This window comes from Ictalurus punctatus, chromosome 6 (genome assembly GCF_001660625.3).
Source record: "Ictalurus punctatus breed USDA103 chromosome 6, Coco_2.0, whole genome shotgun sequence".
NCBI lineage: Eukaryota > Metazoa > Chordata > Actinopteri > Siluriformes > Ictaluridae > Ictalurus > Ictalurus punctatus.
Window position 1 is genome coordinate 18,480,925 of NC_030421.2, and position 23,072 is coordinate 18,503,996.

Here is a 23,072-nt window from a genome sequence, read left to right on the forward strand (position 1 = left end):
CACTATACAACGTGCTCTAGCTTTTTCCCCCCATCCAACACCCTGGATTGACACCAGCACTGCTGCAAATGTCACCATCCAGCACAGTCAGTCCTGTATGACCTACAATATGTCCAAGCTGTCTGTCTGGCACAGCTTGTCAAGAGCAGTTAATCCGAACACACTGTCTCACCATTATAATTCTGCGTCCTGCGCTTTCCTGGAACTGCACAGTTGGGTATCGGTGTGAACCCTGTCCTACAGTACATAAACAAGCCTATGTGGTTGGCCTTTGCAGTTGATTGTGTATTCTGCTAGATTGCTTGGAGTCCTTTTCAAAGCAGTTGATCTCAGTGAATTATGGAGGCTATTTGCTTGATGGTCTTCCCAGTCGCATACCCACTCAACAACAACAACAAAAATCACATGCACATCGTTCCAAGGGGTCCTTCGTTAAGGATGTTTGAGTTGAGTGGCTGTGAATTTGGCATCGTTCCATGCATTTTACTAGTTAGTCTGTACTATATGTTCTACAGATGGTCCAGCTAGCTTGCCATGACCTGCCTGTTTGCTTTTTGTGCTTGTTGATTTGTTATTGAATCTGAGTGTAATTTTGCCTAGGCTCCATTTGAAAACCCTGCTATTATATTTTTTTGAGCCATTACTCAAGAGCCACAGACCGCTACTGTAGGAATCCTCTATCCGTAATAGTTTGCGTAAAAGCTTGGTGAGTGTAGTGAATTATATGAAGCTTTCTATGCACAATTAGTGAGCTCCAGTACTTCCATAAAACCCTTTTGATTGAGAAGTTAAATTACAGTATGTATGCATTTTTGAGTGAAGGCATGGAAATTCCACAGCTGGGCTTTTAAACATTGTAAAATGGTCTGTTGAATTCTGTAGAAAATAGACTAAACCTCGTTTGCTGGTGGTTAAATGTTATGTTAAAGAAAAACGGTAATGTGGCTAACTGTGTTAAGACAAGCCAGATCGTTCGCTAAAAGCTGCTACCTCTAGCCTTCCTTTATTATTAGCAAGATTGCCCTTATCGGGTAATAAAGACTCCCTCAATCAACACATCACTCTCCATTCTTATAAAACACATTTTATTATTCAGGTAAGGGTCTGGTAAAGTTCATTGCAGTTAACAAAATACATTTATGCTTCTGGACCTCCAGCCAGTTTTCCCCTACATACTTCCCATCTTTTAATAATGCAGGCACATTCCTCATGCAAAAAAGATGAGACATGCAGGAACCCCCACCCACCCAAACCCTGAACCAAAGTCTCTTAACACCCTACCAGTTATAAACAACCCCTCCCACATACCAGCCCCCTTTACACAGTTCCTAGGTAAAGAAAATAGAATCGAGAATGAGGTGTCCCTACTCAAGCAAGATGACAGATGAGAAGCCCATGTTTAGTGTTTTCTCAAGCTTAGGAACCTTGGTTGATTTCAGCTGCAGAAATGTAGCTGCTTATCACCATCGCTGCATGTGACGGAGTTGACGATAATCTTGCTTTAATAGGTTTTGTCGAATGGAACTAAGTGTAGAAATATTCACCTGAGCACTTTCTACTTATAAGACTTCACTCTCATTCAACGTGATGGGTAATAAATAAATAGACAAATAAATAGTTAAATAAATAATTACTAGGTGATAAAAGTGCAGTGCTCGTTAACGTATGACATGACAGAAACATTTTTGTAAGAATGAACAGTAAACAAATGGAGAGATGTTCAGGAGATGTTGGATGGATGTAGGAAAGGCACACGTGGCTGGATGGCTAAAGCTGCGTGTGTTTGTCGTATTACTCAAACTTGCACCTGGGGATTTACTCCCCTCTCTACATCTATCCCATGTGTGCAGTTCATAGTCTGTTGGCTGTTTGGCATGCCAAACCAGTGTCCTTGACTTTGGCAATGCACCATATGTTACTGGGCCTTTTTAACTTAACTCCCAAATGGACACTAATTGGCATGTTCAGTCTTCCCACTATTTGGCATGCCAGGCTAGGGCAGTGTGATTTTTTTAGCTGGCATATATTGTATTTCTGTCTGGGTCTAGTGGTTTGTTTTGATTGTCTTGTTGTAATGCCTGTTGTGGTCACGTTTAGAGAATGGAGCTCCTGTGAGCCACGCTAGGCTATTGGCCATTACTCCATGCGACAACCACATGCTTTATGGCTTTATGCATGTGTACACTATATGTAAAACCAAAAGGAAGGCTACCCTTTTCATATCCCTTATTCCAAATCGTACTTTTTGTTCAGTAGCCATTTAATCCTCATGTTAATGAGGGCCATGAGTTATATCAGTCTTGAATCAGATACAGTATACAGGTAAAGCTCTATAAAGAAGTGGAGAAAATAAGGCATGATTTATATAAACGTGTGTGCTATGTGAAGTTGGAATAAGCTCTACATTCCCAGTCTAAACAAATATGCAATGTATGGGTCTGGACATAGACATGTGTGCTGTCTACTTGTGCTCAAATAGGGAGAAATTGAGAATGATATGTGCTGTGGTGTAAAACATTCATTCATCTACCTAACTGCTGTGAAAGATCAGAGCAAGTAGATGCATGTGTGACCTATGGTTGGTTATACATAAAGCACAAATGTTTTGGCAGTATAGAAGAGTAACATGAGATTACAAACATGTGCCATCTCCCTTATTCTGGCCTACAACGTCAACATGTACCCATGCAGAAGAACCAACAGGAACTCTTCATAGGTCAAGTATTTCTTACAAAGTTTGCTGTGTTTGATTGGTTGGATAGAAATTTTGGTTGCCATGCACCATGCCAATTTGAGCTTTTGTGTGTGTCGTATAATGCCACTGGAGAAGAGCTCCTGTCTGTCGAGAGAAGCACAGGCCCCTTTGTGCTGATATGGTTGGGATTGGCTGGTGTCAGGTTTTGGTGTGTTGAGATGGTGCGAGATGCCATCATGACCAGTTATGAAAGCTGCAGCCTCGAAGAAAAGCAGCTCACTTTGCCCATTTGTATGGTGGATGGACCCTGCTTTACTTTCTGGATAACACTCAAAACTCCTTATATTATCCTTCCACCCTTATTTGATGTACTGATGTGCTGCAGTCCAGCTCCTGGTTGTGCTACTGCTCTCCTCCCATCTCTCCCCATGGCATTCACAGTGGTGGTCCTTCCTCATCGATGAAGCTGATGTGCTCTGTTGAGCTCTTCCCTCCTGCATCCCACTCCTGCATCTCCAGTTCCAGCTGAGGTTGCTCAGTGCCAGACGCTGCCTGGGCACAGCTGGAGGTCTGCCGGTGCCACGGGAAGCCCATCGACCCCTGGCCATCTCTCAGGGAACAGAGCAAGAGAGGGGAGGGGTGTGGGCAGGATGGTGAGGAACAGGGCAGGGTCTGAAGTATGGGTGTGGAGGAAGAGGAAGCCAGGGAGGGACCATCTCTCAGTCTGGGGTCACCTGGGGAGTTACTTAGTGAAGCAGGTGCTGAGCAATGGGAGTGTGGTGGGGGTGGGTTGTCTTGAGAAGCTGGTGGGATGTCTTGTGATGATATGGGAAATAACAGGCCCTGTGTGCAGCTGGTGGGGCAGGAGGGGTGGGGTCCTTGACAAGGTGTCAAGGAAGGTGACTGGGAGCGGGATGAGGATATAGACATGGAGAAAGAAAGAGAGGGGGAAGTGGCACGAGAAGCAAGCCGGTCTGGAGCTACCTGCCCGTAGCCATTAGTAGGGCCAAGAGGGATGTCGTGCTGCCCTGTACCTGTGCCATCTTTTTTAATAGTCTCTAAATGGGACAGGCTGGCATGAGGGGAGCCATTTGAACAAACCACCTGGGATTGCAGTCTTTGTGGTGGACTGGTGGGTATGAGGCAGCTGGGTAGACCTACCACCCCCACCGGGTCTGTGATGTCCAATAGAGAGCAGGGAGGGGCTGGAGGATATGGGGCTGCAGGTGAGTTCATGGATGGACCACTGCCAGGTAAAGTCATGGGTGGTGGGGGGGTTGAGAGGAGTGGCTGAGCAGCAGTGAGGAACAGAGGGCGTAGGAGGCGAGTCATCTCCTGCAATTCCTCACTGAGCTGGGAGACCTGTTTCGACAAGCTGTTCATCTACAGACAAAAACAAGGCAAATCAATGAGACACTCCAGATTTAATATATTAGAGTATTCATTCAGATTGTACACTGTGTTTACACTTGTACACCCTCTACCCTAACATTGAGTCAGTAATTTTATTCCTAGGAAGTGGTAGGTTTACCTAATAAAATGGCAATAACTGTAGCTGCAATATGGTGTTCTATATCCTTATACATTTTGTGTTTATATGTATAATCACTGGCCACTTTATTAGGGACACCATACTAATACTGGGCAGGACCCTGTTTGTTCTCAGAACAGGCTCGATTCTTGGTGTCATGGATTCCACAAAGTGTTGGAAACATTCCTCTGAGATTATAGTTCATCTTGGCAAGATTGCATAATATAATTTCTGCAGACATTCATGCTGTTAATCTCCCATTCTATCACACCCCAAAGGTGCTCTATTGAATTCAGAAATGGGAAAGCCACTGAAGTACACTCAATTCATTGTCTTGTTTATGGAACCAGTTTGAGACAACTTGTGCTTTGTGATCTGGCACATTATCATGCTGGAAGTAGCTATTATAAAATGGTCAATTGTGGCCATAAAGGGAAGCAGTACTCGCATAGGCTGTGGCATTCAATCAGTACTCTAGTGGTATTATGAGGCCGGATGTGTGTTAAGAATTCCCTGCACCATTACATCACCATCAGCCTGAACAGTCAACACAAGCTATATTAGGTCCATAGATTGAGGTTCATCATACCAGGCAACATTTTATCCAATTTTCATCTTCCCAGTTTTGGTGAGCCTGTGCCCACTGTAGCCTCAGATTCCTGTTCTTTTCTGACAGGCATGGAACTTGATAGTGGTCTTCTGCTTTTGTAGCCCATCCACCTCATTGTTTGACACGTGCATTCTGAGTTGATTCTCTGTTCACCGTGGTTGTAAAAAGGTTACCTGAGTTACTGTAGCCCTCCTGTCGGCTTGAACCTGGCTGGCCATTCTCCTCTGATCTCTCTCAAAGCGTTTATTATTTGTGGCCTACTATAATTCATAGATACATGAAGACGTTGGCTTGATTTACTCAGAACACACTGCACATCACAACGTGATCATTCTGTCCATTCTATGCTGATAAAGCTTGCTCCTATATCGCTCATCCAAGCGAATCTGCTTCACACCTGCACATCAAAGCAGGTTTTCCACTCTAGTTGTTTGACAGTGTAAATGGAACATTAATGCTTTAGTGTTTGTTTCAGGCACTCACCTCTTCGCTCAGTTTGCTGATGCTCTGCCTGGTTTCCACTTGCTCTTGGCTCACTACACATACACACGGACATATAATGAAAAAGACGTAACAAAGCAAGGCTTTTTTTGTGTGTGTTTTTCCCCAGTATATGATGAATGGATGGATAGATTGATCGATTTGAGACAGATAAACATGTGAATAGTTTACCTGGACTTGGGGATGGAGGGCCACTATGAGGTAGGTTAGAGCTGAACTCAAACCTTTGTGCTGAACCAGAATTGCTCTCTGTCTCAATGCCATCCACAAACCTATAGACCAACAATGATCCACAGACAGAAAGAAAAGGCTCAAATAAATGAATTATCAGCTGTTCTACTTGTTCGGAAACAAACCAAAGATCTACATCTTTTATATGCAAATACATATGTGAAATGTGAACGTTCAAGTGGCCCTCAAATCCTAATACAACACGTAAGAACTGACTGACTGCAGTCTCATTGAACCAAACCTGTGCTTTGCTAGTGTGAAACTGGATGGTTGTCATGGCAGCTGGACACTTGTGCTAAATTATGGACATACCAACTGCAGTTCTCTTGTTGGCTAGCAGGGGGGGTCAAAAAATTAGGTGACAATTAATTGTGATTGTTCCAGAATTCGTAAATGATTGCATCTATGTTTTCTAAAGAGTAAGTTTAACAGCGATTGGTAAACCATCTTGCGATGATTCCATAGCGCATCCTGTTAACACTGGTCATGAGGCAAGTTGTAGCCTTGTTCAGTTTTTTCATGTAAACTTGGTGTCTCAGACAGACTAGGGTTACAGAAGTATTCCTGTGACAGTGATGGCAATACCTGCCTTTATAAAGAGGTTCTCTTTGATGGCATGCCAACAAAGCTGATGAAAATGAAGCTGTATGTATGACTGGTTCTCGCACCTGGGGCTGAGCTCTGGAGGGGCACTGCTGAAGCTGACCACAGGTATCTGAAGCGTGGCCGGGCGGCTGTGATCAGAGGGGGGACGAAAGGGCCTTGGGGGCATGAGGGGTGAGCGCAGGGGTGAGCTAAGCCCCCTCGTGAGCCGCAGAGGTGAGCGAGGTGCCCGTGACACGGAGTGCTGCTCTTCATCGTTCTCCTCGTCTTCACGAATGGAGGGCAGTTTCTTGACCAGGCCGCCGTTGCTCTCCCAGTCCACCTTGGAAAAACATAAGGACACACTCTGTAGTTAAGAAAGAATAGCGAGGGACAAAAATGAGGCGCTTCAAATTGTTTTGCACATAAAATGCATGCAGTGGTGAATGGCAGACAGTAGGGGGCGGTGTAACACAACCTGCCCGTCATTGTACTCTTACTCTCTGCAACATGTGTCTTTATTTTCTCTTTATTTCATCTGCAATTCTAGTACTTATTAAACCTCTTCATCATTCCTTCAAGAGCCCTGTAGTTTCACCACTCCCTTTTTCCAATAAGGAGCACTGATTTCCACCATTTGCTTGAGCCACTGCTGTCATTTTTCTTTTGAACGACGACAAAAAATGAGACGTGGAACCACTTCAGTAGCAGCTCTTAGTGGGCACCATGGCAGCTGCGTTCTCAGTAAACCTGTGGTGTTTTGAGATGTTTCTTTTTACGTTTGTCAATGCAGATGACTGGGTCTGCCAGTATCCTTTCCATGCAAGATACACTACACCCACCGTCGCTTTCTAAACAGTCTTTATAAGGGCAGTGTGTATTCGCTTTACACATCTAAGAACAGATCTTGTTATTTGGAGTATGATTAAATTCATGTCTTCCTGCTCTTTTTGATTCTTCCCTATTCTCAGCATCTCCATCTTTTTTTGTGCAACACAAGCCCTCCCCTTCTCCAGCTCTGCTTTTCTTGTTCTTCTGCTTTTCTTGCTCCTCCCCGAGTCTTTCCATCTGCAGTCCCCAAGTGAAGGAATATTTACCCTCCTCCTGCCATTCTTAGTAACATGGGTCCCACTGGCACTGTAAGAGCTGGTTCATGTTCAGAGCTCACATGTGTACCAGAATCTGTGAGATGCGCGCATATATATATATATATATATATATATATATATATATATATATATATATATATATATATATATATATATATATATATAATTAGCAGTGGTTGCTTCACCTTTCAGAAAAGAAAGGTCCTCCACCATTGGTTGATGCAAAGCAGCAGGCTTCTAAAACAATCAATATGCGTCTAAGAGCCTGTTCCATTTTCTGAATAACAGTGTGGATAAAGATCTGTTTTCCAGTCACAAGATGGACACACATTAGCGCTCCTAATTTTCCCCATACACACACACTAATGTGCAAAAAGCAGTGAAGTCCCGTTGCCGGCACGTATTTTCCATCCCTCCTTTAATTATTTCAGGCAAATGAAAAACGCTTGCCGCAAGGGTGTTTGCACACTCGCGCTTGTCAATGTGTGTGAGAGAGATTTGTGTTGACAATGAGATGCTCGGTGAGACTTTCTGGTTCACGGCACATTAACGTTCAAACGGACAGAAGCTCTGGTGAACGCTGCACATCTACACACACACACACCAGATCTCAGACATTCATTGTACGTTCTTTATAGCCACCGAACACCCGTCGGCATGTTCTGTATTCAGAGCTGTGTGTTTCTGCAGTGGTAGAGCCAGAAGAAAGCCGCACTATAGGAAGTTTCCCCTCCCCCACTTTCTCTTGCTTTCTATTTTTAGCGGGCAGGATCCAATCTTAGCTGACACAGAGGGAGCTCCCAACCAGTGAAGGAGAGCCCCCACCCCACCCCACTCTATTCTTAGCAATGGCTCTCGCTCCCAACAGCGACTGCTGCTATTTCTGTCCTCGAGACATGTCCTCGCCGCTCCTGTTTGTGGGGACTTGGAAAGGAGGACTCGTGAGCCAGTAGACATGTGCAATCTGAGGGGGGGGATGTCCAGTGAGAGGCGTGTGTTTGTGTATGTGTTGTTTTTATGTTAGATGTCCCCATAAGGAACAGAATATCTGACTGGTTTTACAGAGTGGGGACATTTGGCTGCTCCTCATGAGAAAAATGAGGTGTGTGTGTGTTAGAGAGATTGAGAGAAAGAGAGAGAGAGAATAAAACCTGCCAAAAAGCAGCAGATGTAGGAGCGGTCGCTTTGTTGTTTTGACACAAACACACACCTAAAGGTCAGGTGTGTGGGGAGTTAGAGTTCCTTTGTCTAATTCCATACACGTGTCAAATTATTAATACAAGTTAAAGCTCCTCACATTCTTTATGTACACATTTAAATAATTAGCCTATTCCCCTCCAAGGCACTGAACAATCCTCAGCCTGGTTACATTTGGTACATATAAGTTGCTAAAAATGAGTCATGCTGTTGACGAGAGTGTGTTGTTGACAACAATGAGTTGATGGCCAGATTCTGAAGTTGTTTTTGTGCTTCATGTCCAAGCAGAACACAATATTGACACTCCCATGTTCCAGGATGTTGACTGTAGTGTGTGTGTTTGTCTATAGGGCCAAACCTGTATGGGACACTTTGAACTTCCTGAAAAATTACCAGACAGGGGCACGATGAATCCAGAGCTTATTCTGGGAACACAAGGCGTGAGGTGGGGACACAGCCAATGTCACAGGATTCCATGAACACACTTTCACACACTCATTCACACCTAGGGGCAGCAATTCAGCACAGCCAGTTCACCTACAAGTATAGTTTTAGGAGATGGGAGTTTTAGGAGATGGCCCATACACTGTTAGAAGATGCAAAATACAACACGTACAGTAAGCCAAGCTCAGGGTTGAAAGAGGGGAACCCGGAGCTGTGAGGTGGCAGAGTAGCGCGTGAACCATCAAAACAGACAATACGCCCAGTCATAACAAAATATTAATGGGCCTAACAAGATTGGTGCTATTATTGGTGATGGCAAGGAGAGGCATAACCAAGAAAATGGCATCATTTTTAATCTGTGGCTCTTATGTACAGTGCATCCACAAAGTATTCAGACCCCTTCATTTTTTTCACACTGACATAAGTATTCAGACCCTCTGTTATGACACTTAGAAAATTTACCTCAGGTGCATCCCATTTCTCTGGATCATCTTTGACATGTTTCTACACTTTGTTTGGAGTCCACCTGTGGCAATTTCAATTGATTGGACATGATTTGGAAAGGTAAACCATGAGGTCAAGGGAACTGCCTGCAGAGCTCAGAGACAGGATTGTGGGAAGGCTACAAAACATTTCTGCTGCAATGAAGGTTCCCAAGAGCAGAGTGGCCTCATAATTCTTAAATGGAAGACGTTTGGTACAACCAGGACTCTTCCTAGAGGTGGCCACCTGGTTAAACTAAGCAATCGGGGGTGAAAGGCCTTGGTAAAAGAGGTGACCAAGAACCCATTGGTCACTCTGGTTGAGCTCAAGAGATCATGTGTGGAGATGGCATTAACTTGCAGAAGGTCAACAATCACTGCAACACTACCAATCTGGGCTTTATGGCAGAGTTGCTACATTGAAGCCTCTCCGCTTGGAATTTGCATAAAGGCACCTAAAGTACTCTCAGACTGTGAGAAACAAGATTCTCTGGGCTGTTGAAACGAAGAGTGAACTGTTTGGCTTCAGTTCCCCCAATGGGGGGTGTTTTTCAAGGGTAGTGACTGGGGCACTGGTCAGGAGAGAAGGAAAGCTGAACGCAGCAAAAGACAGAGATATCCTTAATGAAAACCTCTTCTAGAGCAACCTAGACCACAGAGGTTCACCTTCCAACAGCACAATGACCCTAAGGACACAGTCAAGCCAACGTAATAGTGGCCTAGGGACAACTCTGTGATTTGTCCTTGAGTGGTCCAGTCAGAGCCCGGACTTGAACCCAATCAAACATCTCCGGAGAGACCTGAAAATGGCTGTCCACTGACGGTCCCCATCCAACCCAACAGCAGAGAAGAATGGCAGAAATTCCCCAGATCCAGATGTACAAAGTTTGTCGCATCATACCTAAAAAGACCTGAGGCTGTAATCGCTGCCAGAGGTGCTTCAATTAAGTATTGAGTTAGGGGTCTGAATACTTATGTCAGCGTGATATTTTAGTTATTTTCTTCTGTTTTTTGCTTAGTCATTATGGGGTATGGAGTGTAGATTGATGTAGGGGAAAAAAATCATTGAAAGCATTTTAGTATAAGGCTGCAACATAAAATGTGAAGAAAAAAAAATGAAGGGGTCTGAATACTTTCCTGAATGCACTGCAAGCGAGCGTGTCACTCACATCCGTGTTGTTGCCCTCACGCAGGTTGTAGGTGAGGTCGTGCTGGATCTCGCTGACAAATTTCTGTGCGTACTCGGGGTAGAGGCGTAGCACCTCGCGCAGCCCCTTCAGGCTGATGTACTGCAGGTCACAGTAGGTCAGAGCTTTTACGTTAGCGTTGGTCTTAATCACCTGCTCCCTCGTCAGAGAGTCTGAGCCGATCAGGTCGCCCTTACCTGCGGGACACAAAGAGAGTGCGTCAGGCTTTCAGTAGCACTAGCCTTCCCATATATAACAGCGAAACTAAAACACCTTTAGGAAGATAAAAAGCTGTAACAAGTTGACAAGCTCCTGAAGGGTGTACACTTTATTTCACTTATTTCACCGGTAGACTCTTAATCATGAAAGGAAGCATGTTGTATTTTGTAGCAGAATCAAACATGTCTCACTAAATGAGCATTTATAATCACAAGTACAGTATATCTGACGAAATGAGCTGAAGAACTGATGAGGATTAAACTAAAATAAATGTAAAAAAAAAAAAAAAAAAAAAAATAGCAAAGAGAGAGGTTTTGTACAAAACTACAGTTTTGTAACTGAGACTCTGAGAGAGGGATAAAGGAGATCAAAACGCACTTTGGTGTGTTGCATGGGGACTGTGAAAGCAATAACATATCCTGTAGTCTGAGCCGGTGTTTGTGTCAAATCAAATCAAACACTCTCTGTGGCACACACACTCGGGAGCATTAGAGCATCTCCATTGTGTGAGTGTGTGTGTGTGCGCGCTCATCTCAGTGACAGAAAAGACAAAAAAGTGTGTGTGACTGTAGCTGACTGTGTATGTGTGACTGTGTATGGTTTTGTTGGAAAGTACAGATAAAGTAAGTGTGAGAGAGAGAGAGAGAGAGAGAGAGAGAGAATGAGAATGATTTATATTTAAGAGCACACCTCACTGCAGGAAAAAGGGAGACCGAACAAGAGAGCGGTATTTGGAAGACAGGAGTGTTTGCTGCTGCAGATGTCTAAATAATGTTTTCTGAAGTTCCCATGAGCCTTTGCGCTCTGATTATATAGAGACCATGGCACAGTGGACTGATGTGTTTGTTCTATCCAGTGATGAGATTCAGATTGAAAGACGTTAATAAACAGTAGGCCACTGTAATAAGCAATCTCTCTCCCTCTCTCTCTCTTTTTTCTCTCTCTCTCTCTCTCTCTCTCTCTTTTGTTTGGGCTGTAAGAGTTAGTTATAAATGCAGATGAAGTGAGCCATTATGCATGACAGCATTAATTACAACCATGACTCGCCATGTCTCCTTCAGTCACACAATAACTGATTGGCCGTGTGTGTGTGAGAGAGAGAGAGAGAGACAGAGTGAGAGACAGAGACAGAGAGAGCATGACTGACTGATTGATTTGAAGAGAGCAGCAGTGGCAAAAAAAATTCAAAACGTGTCTCAGTGACAACAAACATCACATATCCCTGTAAATCTTAAACTAAAATTTATGACTGGAACATTTTATATGAATCCCAGCATGGGATTAAACATGGATAGAAATGCTGTGTTTTCTGGTGTGCTCACACTTTTAGACTGACGAGTGATTTTAAAGGCATATATTTGAGCTCCAAAATATTCTACAACATTTTCCAGATATAGCAGGATGATTAGAAACACCATGCTGTATATTACAAGCAAAATCTTTTGTTTATTTAGCTTAACAGACGCCCGAATGGCCTCCATGCGTGCATTTTGAACAATATCCTTAAAGTATATTATTTCATAGATAAATTCACAGCTGTGGAAAAAAAATGTTTGGAAAAACTAAATGAGGTGCCTGAGTTTTGTCTGAGTTACAGTAATAATTAAAATATGCCTCACATTTAAACCATGTTTTAAAAAAAACAACGACGACGACGACCCATAAAACCTGCTACCTTTCTAAAACAAATGTGTGTGTTCTGGTTACTAACAGAGTATAGAGGCTTGTTAGAGGCTTTATGAAGAGCACAATACAACATGCACATTACAACAGACCTCACGTCTCTCCGCTGGCGTGCTGTTAGACCTTACAATTGATTTTAAGCTCCTCCTAGTTTTCAAATGTTTTCATGGTCTTGCTATGAAACGGTCTTTTGCTGTCTTAAAGAATGAGATCTTATAGTTATTAGCATGTTTGACTGGTCAGTTGAATCCTCAATAATAACTCAAAAACAAGTCAATCTACAAGTAATGTCAATTTGGACCTCGTGTTCTGTCAGTGGAAAGTCGGGAATAAAAAGTCAGAGTATTATTGTACACATTTGCTGTTTATAATGACCCTGATATCTGTATAGTAAAAAAAGAAAAGGCATAAAATAAAATGACATTAGCCTGCAGAGTGTTCCTGGACATCTCTTCCAGACTATCTCAGAGTTATACCACTACGGACTACATTTCCTGTCCCATTATTCGGTTATTCACCTTACTAATGCATCATTCAAATACTAATTCTTCAGCAACTGCAGTGAACCTAAGAGAAATGATGTTCAGGTACAAGAATGATGAAAGGAAATCTGGAGTGAAACAGTGGACTAGTTCAACAAAGACTTCATGTACAATCCACAATGAACTTTCCTTTACTTTCATACTATCCATTGTTACCCAGATGAGGATGTCTTCCCTTCTGAGTCTGGTTCCTCTAAAGGTTTCTTCCTCATATCATCTTAGGGAGTTTTTCCTTGCCACCGTCGCCACCGGCTCAATAGGGATAAATTCACACACTTAAAACCTGTATCCTGTGTTTATATGTTTCTGTAAAGCTGCTTTGAGGCAATGACCGTTGTAAAAAGTGCTATACAAATAAAATTGTATTGAATTGAATTGAGTGAAAGGGGTTTAAAAAAAAAACATCTGGGCTATGTTCAGACAGTTCAAATCCTATTTGTTTGGAATTTGTACTGTGAGCAGGCACGATTTTCTGTAAAACACACATGAAATGCAATTTATTTTCGATCGATTCAAGCCACATCAAAATCAGTTTTCTGAAATGTGACTACTCAATTTTTCTTGACATCAGAAAATCCGTCACCGTTGTCCACCCTGCACTGCTCTGCGTACACACACGCTTACATCGTTGGCGTGATCAGATTTGATCACCCGTGATCTACGATTTGAAAACCTGATTTAAGAAATAAAATAGTTTCTCTTGCTGTCTGGAAAAAGGCGTTAAAAAAAAAAAAAATCTGTTTATTGAATAGGCGAGCTGTTTTTTTGTTGTTTTGTTTTTGTTTGTTCCTTATAAGGGTTCTACTGTGCTATATAAATAAATCTTAGCAGCTTTGTAGAGAGAGTAAATTAAGTCATTTAAACTCTCCTGAAACAGTAATCTGTCCATCTATCCATCCAGTTTCCATACCGCTTATCCTACATAGAGATATGGGGGAGCCTGGAGCCAATTCCAGGGAACTCAGGAAACAAGGAGGGGGACACCCTGGACAGGATGCCAACCCATCACAGAGCACAATCACACACTACGGACAGTTTGGAAATGCCAATCAGCCTATAGCACGTGTCTTTGGACCTGGGGGAGGAAACCACAGTACCCAAAGGAAACCCCCAAAGCATGGGTAGAAGCCACCAGCATTGTGTCTTTCTTAAATGAAGCACGTTAGTCAGTACGTTTACATGGACGACAATAATCAGATATTAAACCGATACTCTGATTAAGAAACTAGCATGTAAACAGCGATTAATGATGACCTTAATCCGACTAAAGTCATACTCGAAGTAAACACAAATGGAATTAAGACGTGTGGAGTACTCCTGTTTTAGTCGCATTATCAAATTGCATTACAGACTTGAACACACCTTAATCACACTATTAATGTCATGTGGGAGTTTTCACTGCATTTTGCAACAGGACACGTACACACACGGCAGTGCTCAACCGTTTGACGGCAAACGAGAGCACGGCTGCATCCCAAACCGAATACTTACCTGCTATATAGTAGGCGAAATACATGTATCTCGGCTACTATATAGTAGGCAAGTATGCGGTTTGGGACGCAGCCCACGGCTTCAAGCAGTCGTCTATTTGCATGTACAGCATGACAAATAATTAAGTGCACTTGAAGCTTTCATAAAATTATAAATGACACACACAGAACTGTATACGGCACCATAACGAATACGAACTGTATGTCGATATGTGAAATTCTGGAGGGAACGTCAGACGGCGTGGCGTGAGGACATAATGATGTGTGCCGTTAATCGATCTATGTTCTATAATGTAAAAAAGGAACATGAAAGAAATATTCTAAAAGCAACTTGTAAACACCTTAATCACTATATTGTCTTACTCAGAGGAACGTCAGTAATTACATTACTGCTGTCCATGTAAACGTAGCCAGTGACAATATTTACTGGAAAATATGTCATGTTAATAACAACTGCAGATAATCGTCAGAGTTGCGGAGATGGGGCTTGAGTGTGGGTTTTGGAGTATGTACATGTGTCGTGCCTGTATTTTATTCAGATTTTTATTCACCGATGGTGACACAGTGATGCTCTTTCATGCTTTACTCCAGCACATTTTTTCTCTGTAATTTCACAGGTCAGATCAAATTATTTTTACTACTGAATAGTGTGTGTGCGCGTGTGTGTGTGTACCACTATAAGAAAGCTCCAGACATAACTGGGATGATCAGTTTTGTATACACGTTAGTCGAGACAATTTATTCCCCTGCGTAATCTTCATGTGTTCCTATAAATAAAGTCTCTGTAGCTGTATTCAGCGTGTGTGCGCCTGGCAGCTTCCTGTGTTCCTGTGTTTGGCAGCGAGATGTGCGTGTGTGGGTCTTTAAGAGAGAACGCGCTCTGTCTGTGGAAGTGATATTGATGTGTTTATCTCAGACTGTTCTCTATGTTCTCTTTCCCTCTCTCACGTTTGCCGTGTGTGTTTGGATCTATAGCTCTCCCCTTCATGTGCCAGCCTGTATTAATAATCAAAGTGCTTTAATAATGCAATGGCGATCAATTATTAAGCACAAAGGGAGGATGTGCCTCTGCAGTATGCCACCATTTGATTCGAACAGACCGATGCGGCCTGCCGTCCGGGGATAAACGCACAAACACGCGCACGCTGAGTCATGACCTTTGAGCATCTTAACACTGACATTTACTAGACTCATAAGCCTGTGAGAATCATTTACTGATGATGGAATACTGCAATTAAGAAACTAACTTGTAATGGTGACCTCTTGTATGAGGGAAGCGAAATATTTTGGCTAGTAATTATGTAAATGAAGGCAGATGATAGTGTGTTACATATTGATATGACTGTGCATTAGAAGCCTTCGCGACCTGGGGGCACAAAATACAGAGTGGAAACAGTCAGTCATTTTTATTCACCATTACACTGGCACTCGTTACTATTTATTGGACCATGTGGTACATGTCTGTGTGCGTACGTATTTACTTCTTCCTGTCTGGAAGCTCTTCATATCCTCCTATTTGCATTTTTTTTAGATAGATTTTTTTTTTGTTATTTAGCATACTTCCTGTGCATATATCCACTTCAAATGTACATACTGTGGACTACGTATACAATCCTAAACATAACCAAAGATCTGGGGGGGAAAAGTATTCAGACCCTACCAAATTTTAATACTTTGTTGCAACGCTGTTGTTGGGAATTACAGCTTCGGGATGTCCATGGCAAGAAGTAATTAGCTTTTTTCAGCTTTATGGTTCAATTAATTTTTTTGTTGCCCATTTTGGCCCATTCCTCCTGGCAAATCTTCAGTTCCTCAAGGTTATAAGGATCCCTCTGATGCACTTTGTAATTCCTAAATCCTCCATAAATTTTCAATAGGATTCAAGTCATTTGATTGGCTAGGTCATGCAAGGCCTTCTTGAGTTACGGTGTTTTGGCTATATGTTTGGGATCTTTGGCTTGCTGAAACGTTCAACTTCTCCCCAGATTCAGTTTCAAAGCCCATAAGATTAGATTCTCCTCTAATACACTATATGGCCAAAAGTATGTGGACACCTGACCATCACACCCATATGTAGGCCTTGCCCAAACTGATGCCATAATGTCTAGCATTACAATTTCCCTTCACTGGAACTAAGGGGCCGAAACCTGTTTCATCATGAGAGTGACCCTGTGTACAAAGAGAACTTCATGAAGTTGGTGTCAGTGGCCCAAATTCTGACCTCAGCCCCACTGAATGCCTATGGGATGAACTTGACTGCTGACTGTGTGCCAGGCCTTCTCTTCTGACATCAGTGCCAGACCTCACCAATGCTCTAGTGGCTGAATGAACACAAGACATACTCTAAATTCTAGTGGAAAACCTTCCCAGAAGAGTAGAGGTTATATATAACACCAAAGGGAGGACCAACTCCATGTTAATGCCTATGGTTTTGGTATGGGCACATATGGGTTTGATGGTCAGATGTCCACATACTGGTAATACAGTGTATGTCCAGGTACATCGCTTCATTCAATGTTTCCTTCAATGACCTGTAATGCCCCAGTCCTATTTGGAGAGAAGCAGTCCAATAATATGATGCTCCTATTTCTGTACATCACTGTGGTTATGGTGTTCTTGGGCTCATATGTGCAACCTACCTGTCTCTATACAAGAGTTCTATAGCTTTTTCCATTCGAGTATTGATTAATAATGTTGTCCCTAATAACTTTAGGAAGTTCCTTCACCATGATACTTGCTGCGTGCAATCTTCCCAACCAATGGCAACTTCTTTTATAATGACTTCTTTTATAAAGAGAATTTTTTTTTGGAGCATTGATATATAGAACCTTTACATATATTATATCTAATATAGTCTCCTAATAATTTTTAACTAATCATTTTTTAGCAGACTGTACAATGGGTTCCTGAAAACTTTTTCTTTATTACTATGCAAGATACCACCGCTCTCTTCAACTTCCAGCATGTCATATAAAGGCACCACTTTTTTAATACTTTTGATACTTATAGCTGCTGGATGTACGATTTTGGATGTTCTGGTAAAAAAACAATAACAATGTACTATATTTTCAGAAGAACATTTTGTTGCATGGGTTCATTATACTCCACGGTACAGATTAATCTCAGGGTTGGGAGAAACACATACAGTACTGCACATTCAATAAGAATTCAGGGCTGCCTGTCAAACTGTATTATATGTGCTAAACAGGAGACCTAAATAGAAGTGGCACCATTGGTGCACTGACATACTATTAAATGTCATAAAGTTTGCGATGCCTGTGTCATGTGTGAAGCCTTGCTAGAACTTTGGGGGCAGGCCTTTGACTGTGTTTCTTTCAGGTGGGATGATGTAGGACGATCTGAGCCAGATTGGAATTTGGAAAGAAATACAGAGAGCCACAAAAGTTTTGGAACCAAGATTAACCTCTACCAAAGTGATGGAAAGGCCAAAGTGTGGAGAAATAAAGGATTCAAAACATATGAGCTCATCAGCCAATCATGGTGGAGGTAGTGTCATGGCTTGGGCTTGCATAGCTGCTTCTGGATCAGGCCCAATAATCTTTATTGATGAGGTAACTCATGATGGTAGCAGCAGAACGAGTTCAGAAGTCTACAGAAACGTTCTGTCTTCCAAGTTACAGAGAAATGCATCCAAATTAATTGGGAGGAACTTCATCATGCAGCAAGACAATGATCCAAAACACACTGCTAACACCACAATAGACTTCATCAGGGGAAAAAAAGTGGAAGGTTTTAGTCAGCAGACCTTAACGCAACTAAGTATACACTTAACCTCCTTAAGAGGAGACTGAAGGGAGAAACCCAGGAAACAAACAACAGCTGAAATAAGTTGTAGTAAAATCATGGAAAAGCAGCACAAAATAAAAATGCAACAGTTTGATGATGTCAGTGAATCACAGGCTTGATGCAGTTAATGCAAACAAGGGATATGCAACCAAATATTAGGTGTTATTTACTTTCAGACTATCTGATCCTATACTTTTGCTCACCTAAAAATTGGGTGGTTTGCCACGAAAAGTGCCATGTTCTAAGTTGTTTAACACAAACAGATGTAAATATCAGGAAATAAAACCTGAATTTCTGATCTATCGTCTCATGTTCCTCTTTTGATGTCAAACCAAAATGTCTTCAACGTCTAGTGAAAAAACTGAATTGCCCTTGCTGTTCCAATACTTTACAAGGGGACTGTAATTTAATTTTTGAGATATATTTCCAAGAATGATACTGAGAACTTTATATGGCATGGGATGTATATAAATGCATGTGTGCTAGTTTGGGTGCTGATGACATAAAATAAAAATATTAAATGGCAATAGCAAGATGTAATGGTGGTATTTTTTGTTACATTCATGTTGCTGTTGGTTTGTGAAGGTTAAAATATTAATTTAACAACTCGGTGTTGAGTTTACAATTGCAATTTCAAATCTTTTTTCAATTTAATTACTTTCTGGACTCAGCCGGACTCGACTAGGACACGTACTTGAGCCCAACTCAGCCCCTTTTGGACTTGAACTCGATTGGTTAAGGACTTGGTCTCGACTCGAACTTGACAAAGGTGGACTCGAACTCAACTCTACTGTTTGTAGAAACTCAATAAGTGTATATACTGTTGTTTGATGAAAAGAACTAAGGATAATTTGTGATACGTTGCCTCATTAATCTGCCGGGGGGTAAATGTTCTTGTAAACCATTTATGAAAAGCCACTAAAACAAAGTAAAAATGGTTGTTATGAACAATCCTGCCAAAATCATGTCTAATCTGAGAGGATGATCATTAATCATTCATCAAAGTAGTCATGTTGCTTTGGCATTTTGTCAGTGTTATTAATAAGTTTAATACAGTATTCTGCATATAAATGTGGCAACCTGTATAATAACTCCATCCGTGAATATTACCTGCTGGACAAAAGAGCTTTTTAAAACCATTAAAAAAAAACAGCACAGCATCAGCTGACAGATTGACTGATTTACTGGCTTTCCCAACAGGAAATTGAATAGGAAATGAAAGTTTAAACAAGATTTACCACCAAAAGAAAAAGAAAGGAAATTTTACTTAATGGTTTTATTCCTTAAAGGCCACCGTCAGTCCTCAGTGTTTACATTAATTTATTTGGCAGAAACCACCAGTTTTTGTATTTTTTCATTTTACTTGATTTAACTACTACTTACTCTTTGTGTAATGGCACACAACAAATGTTGGTTATATAGCTGTTTACGGAAATCTCGAAATCTTGAGCACCTTACAAGGTATATATATATATATATGTATGTATATATGGACTTTGAACTTAAGTCCAAATTTAATGCTTAAGATTGCTGACAGTAATCACAGCTGGAGAACTGCAGAAGTTAGTTGTGTCTTGGGGTCAGAAAGTCTCCAAAACTACGATCCGAAGCCACCTATATCACCACAAGTTGTGTGGAAGGGTTTCAAGAAAAAAGCTTTCAGTTTGCCAGCCACTCGATCCGGAAGGATCTGGAGAAATTCTGTATGGAGGAATGGTCTCAGATCAATTACCATGTATTCTCCAACCTCATCAGGCATTATAGGAGAAGACTCAGTGCTGTTACCTTGGCAAAGCGGGGTAGCACAAAGTATTGACTAAAAGGGTGCCAATAATTGTTGCATACCTATATTTTTTGATAAACTTGTGTTTTGTTTGCAACTGTTTGATATCCATGATAGCAGAGTATTTCTGTGAATATTTTAAAACAAAAGTTCAAAAGGTTAAACAATAAAGACATTTTTTTTTACTAAGGGTGCCAATATTAGTGGACGACATGAGCTGGAATGACCCATCTGTTTAGGTGTGGCCTGAGTAAGATTTGACTGAAATCCTCTGGCTAAAGGCATCAGCATACTTAAAGCGGAGATGACGTATGTGATTTTTGTGTGAAGATGAATCCATCTTTGCGAGCTTACAAGCTCTCTGCGGTTTATTATCGACAGTCGCTTATGAACGCTCCAATCATAGACTTTTGATTGCGTAGCATGTTTAACCGAATCCTTCACATGTCGGCCGTTTGCGCTGCAATTGTCATATTGATATAGAAGCCAGCTAAATGTCGTCTCTGCATGGAGTATACAGAGGCGTTAAGACTCCAGGTTAAGACTAAACACGATGACGCAAGCAGGGAACATTTTTCAGCATTATACAGTATGTACGATATGATCATACCACAGGTGAAGACAGCATGGTAGGTGTCAATACTTTTTCCTCAATCAATTTGTTGAACACACAACTTCTGTAAGACGTGATGGTGAAGTTTTAGTCCAGTTAGTCCTGGACCAATATTAACAATATAACAATATGTACTGAACATTACCTTAACTCTCTGCATTTACCCCACATCCCTATCAGCTAGCCAGTAGTAGCTGTAGATAAAAGATATTTATATCTATGCTCACAGTTTTAGTCAGTAAGACACCACACATTATGTCTCACATATATTTTAAGCAGTGAAGTAGACCACCATAAACCAACCCACGCGTAATAAAACATGCAAAATGAGCCGCTCATTATAAACTCAGATACACAGAGAGAGGAACTCACACGGTTTAACTCTGAAAGGCTGTTTGGTGTCTCACCCACGGGTCCTCTATATATCGAGCCAAGAAACAGAAACTGGTGTACAATAACTGAGTTTAATGACCTTCAAAGAGAGGGTCAAATAATTAATGCTTTTCAGCATGAATGCACACAGAACTACACGAATAAAACCCTGAAGATCGTACGCTTATATACATAAAGAGAGAAGACAATATTGAGAACTGTTTTCTGAGTTAACTGAGTTTTAGTCAAATGAGTATGTTTAGTCAAATTTGTTTAAAGATTACAGTATTTTCATGTAGTACTGCCCTTCAGAACCTACATATGATATTTACATGGTTCCCAGAAGACAAAACAATAACAATTTACACCAATTGTCCTGTTCAAAATTTTACACCTCTCTTAACTCTTAACGCATCGTGTTGCCTTCTTCAGCATCAGTGAATGTTCGCACCTTTTGTAATAGTTGTGTACGAGTCCCTCAATCGTCCTAAGTGTCAAAATGATGGATCTCAATGTCATATAGCCGCTGCTGGAAAGGGGGCAAATATGCAGGAGATGCTGGAAAAGCAAAGAATGTTCAGGACCTGGAGGATTTTTCTGAAGAACAGTGGGCAGTTTAACTGCTCAGGACAAACAAGGGACTCATGAGCAACTCTCACAAAACATAAAAACAGTCGTCGATCATCCGGGTAACGACACACAGTATTAAGAAACAAGCGTATGAAAACTTTTGAGCTGGTTCATTTGTGTAAAATCAGTTATTACTATGTCTTGTGGACTATATGTAAACATCTGTTATGTGAAATAGATTATTCAGGGCAGTACTAAATAAACAACTAAATGCAATTTTAATGATCTCTCTTTGTTTAATTATTATTAACATTTTGCAGATTCTGCAAGGTGATTGATAACCCAACCAAGTGGCTCAATAATAAAAGTTTGACCTCAGAAACGATCAGAAAGCTTCTTAAACACAATCAAATAACAGGTTGTAAACAACCTGCTCAATCTATTTGCAGGTTAACATTTCAGCAATTACAAGTCTTTTTCATATTGTCATCAAATTGCTGTATGGTTCAGAAAAACCCCAAATACTATTAGTTATTTTAATACTATTAGGTTTTTTTATGGTTGATTTTCTCCATTTTAAAAATGTTGACATGATGCAAAGTATCAGGAAAAAAGCCACAGTCATCAGGGCTATGTTTTAAGATGAATCCTCCACTTTGTGAGATTCATTTATTTGAATGGAGTAATATGAATCAATTATTTTTAATCTTTATAATTTCTTCTTAATTTGTGTATATTTGGTTTTATGTATGGCTATACATTTTTTTTTATTTAAAAAGTGCGGGATTTTAAATAAAATTAAGATTTGGTCCGACAATTCATAACTATTCAGATAACCCGATTTCAGTGTTCTGTGTGAAATCAATTCAATTCAATTCAATTCAATTCAATTTTATTTGTATAGCGCTTTTTACAATAGACACTGTCTCAAAGCAGCTTTACAGAAATATCAACATGGCATACAGATATTAAAGGTGCGAATTTATCCCAACTGAGCAAGCCACTGAGTGGCGACGGTGGCAAGGAAAAACTCCCTAAGATGTCAAATGAAATAAATTATTTATTTTTTTGTGATGATTGGTTGTGGTATTGATACTAAGTGCACAGAAACAAGACTGATTGAACATGACTGTAACCAGGCAAAAGAGAACTGTTTAGATCATGATGTCTGAGAAGATTTAGGGTAAAAGAACTACTATCAACTCTTAAATACACTCGGATAAAGTAAATCCCCACAAGTTCAGAGCACCATTCAGTTTATACTGAAAGTTATGAAGGTTGTATGAAAGTTAGGCTTAGAGGTAGCATTAGTGTTTATGCCATGGGTGGAAGAGCCTTTAGTCACATTGCCCCTAAGCTCTGGAATTCCCTTCCCCATCTCATCCGCAACCGTGAACCCATTTCAGGATTCATAAGTTCTTTAA

General features: G+C 41.1%; 1 protein-coding gene across 3 annotated transcripts in view; it reads right to left on the reverse strand.

Moving 5' to 3' along the window:
* Window positions 1-232: 232 nt before the first annotated feature.
* Window positions 233-23,072, reverse strand: part of kcnh3 (potassium voltage-gated channel, subfamily H (eag-related), member 3) — a 169,821-nt gene continuing 146,981 nt past the window's right edge. For all 3 annotated transcript variants that reach the window (XM_053680932.1, XM_053680931.1, XM_017469594.3), the window contains 5 exons: window positions 10,552-10,766; window positions 6,237-6,493; window positions 5,509-5,609; window positions 5,320-5,372; window positions 233-4,078 (listed from right to left, as the gene is read on the reverse strand). In XM_053680932.1, coding sequence (XP_053536907.1) covers window positions 3,131-4,078; window positions 5,320-5,372; window positions 5,509-5,609; window positions 6,237-6,493; window positions 10,552-10,766 — 1,574 coding nt within the window. In that variant the 3' untranslated portion in view covers window positions 233-3,130. The remainder of the gene's footprint in view (window positions 4,079-5,319; window positions 5,373-5,508; window positions 5,610-6,236; window positions 6,494-10,551; window positions 10,767-23,072) is intronic.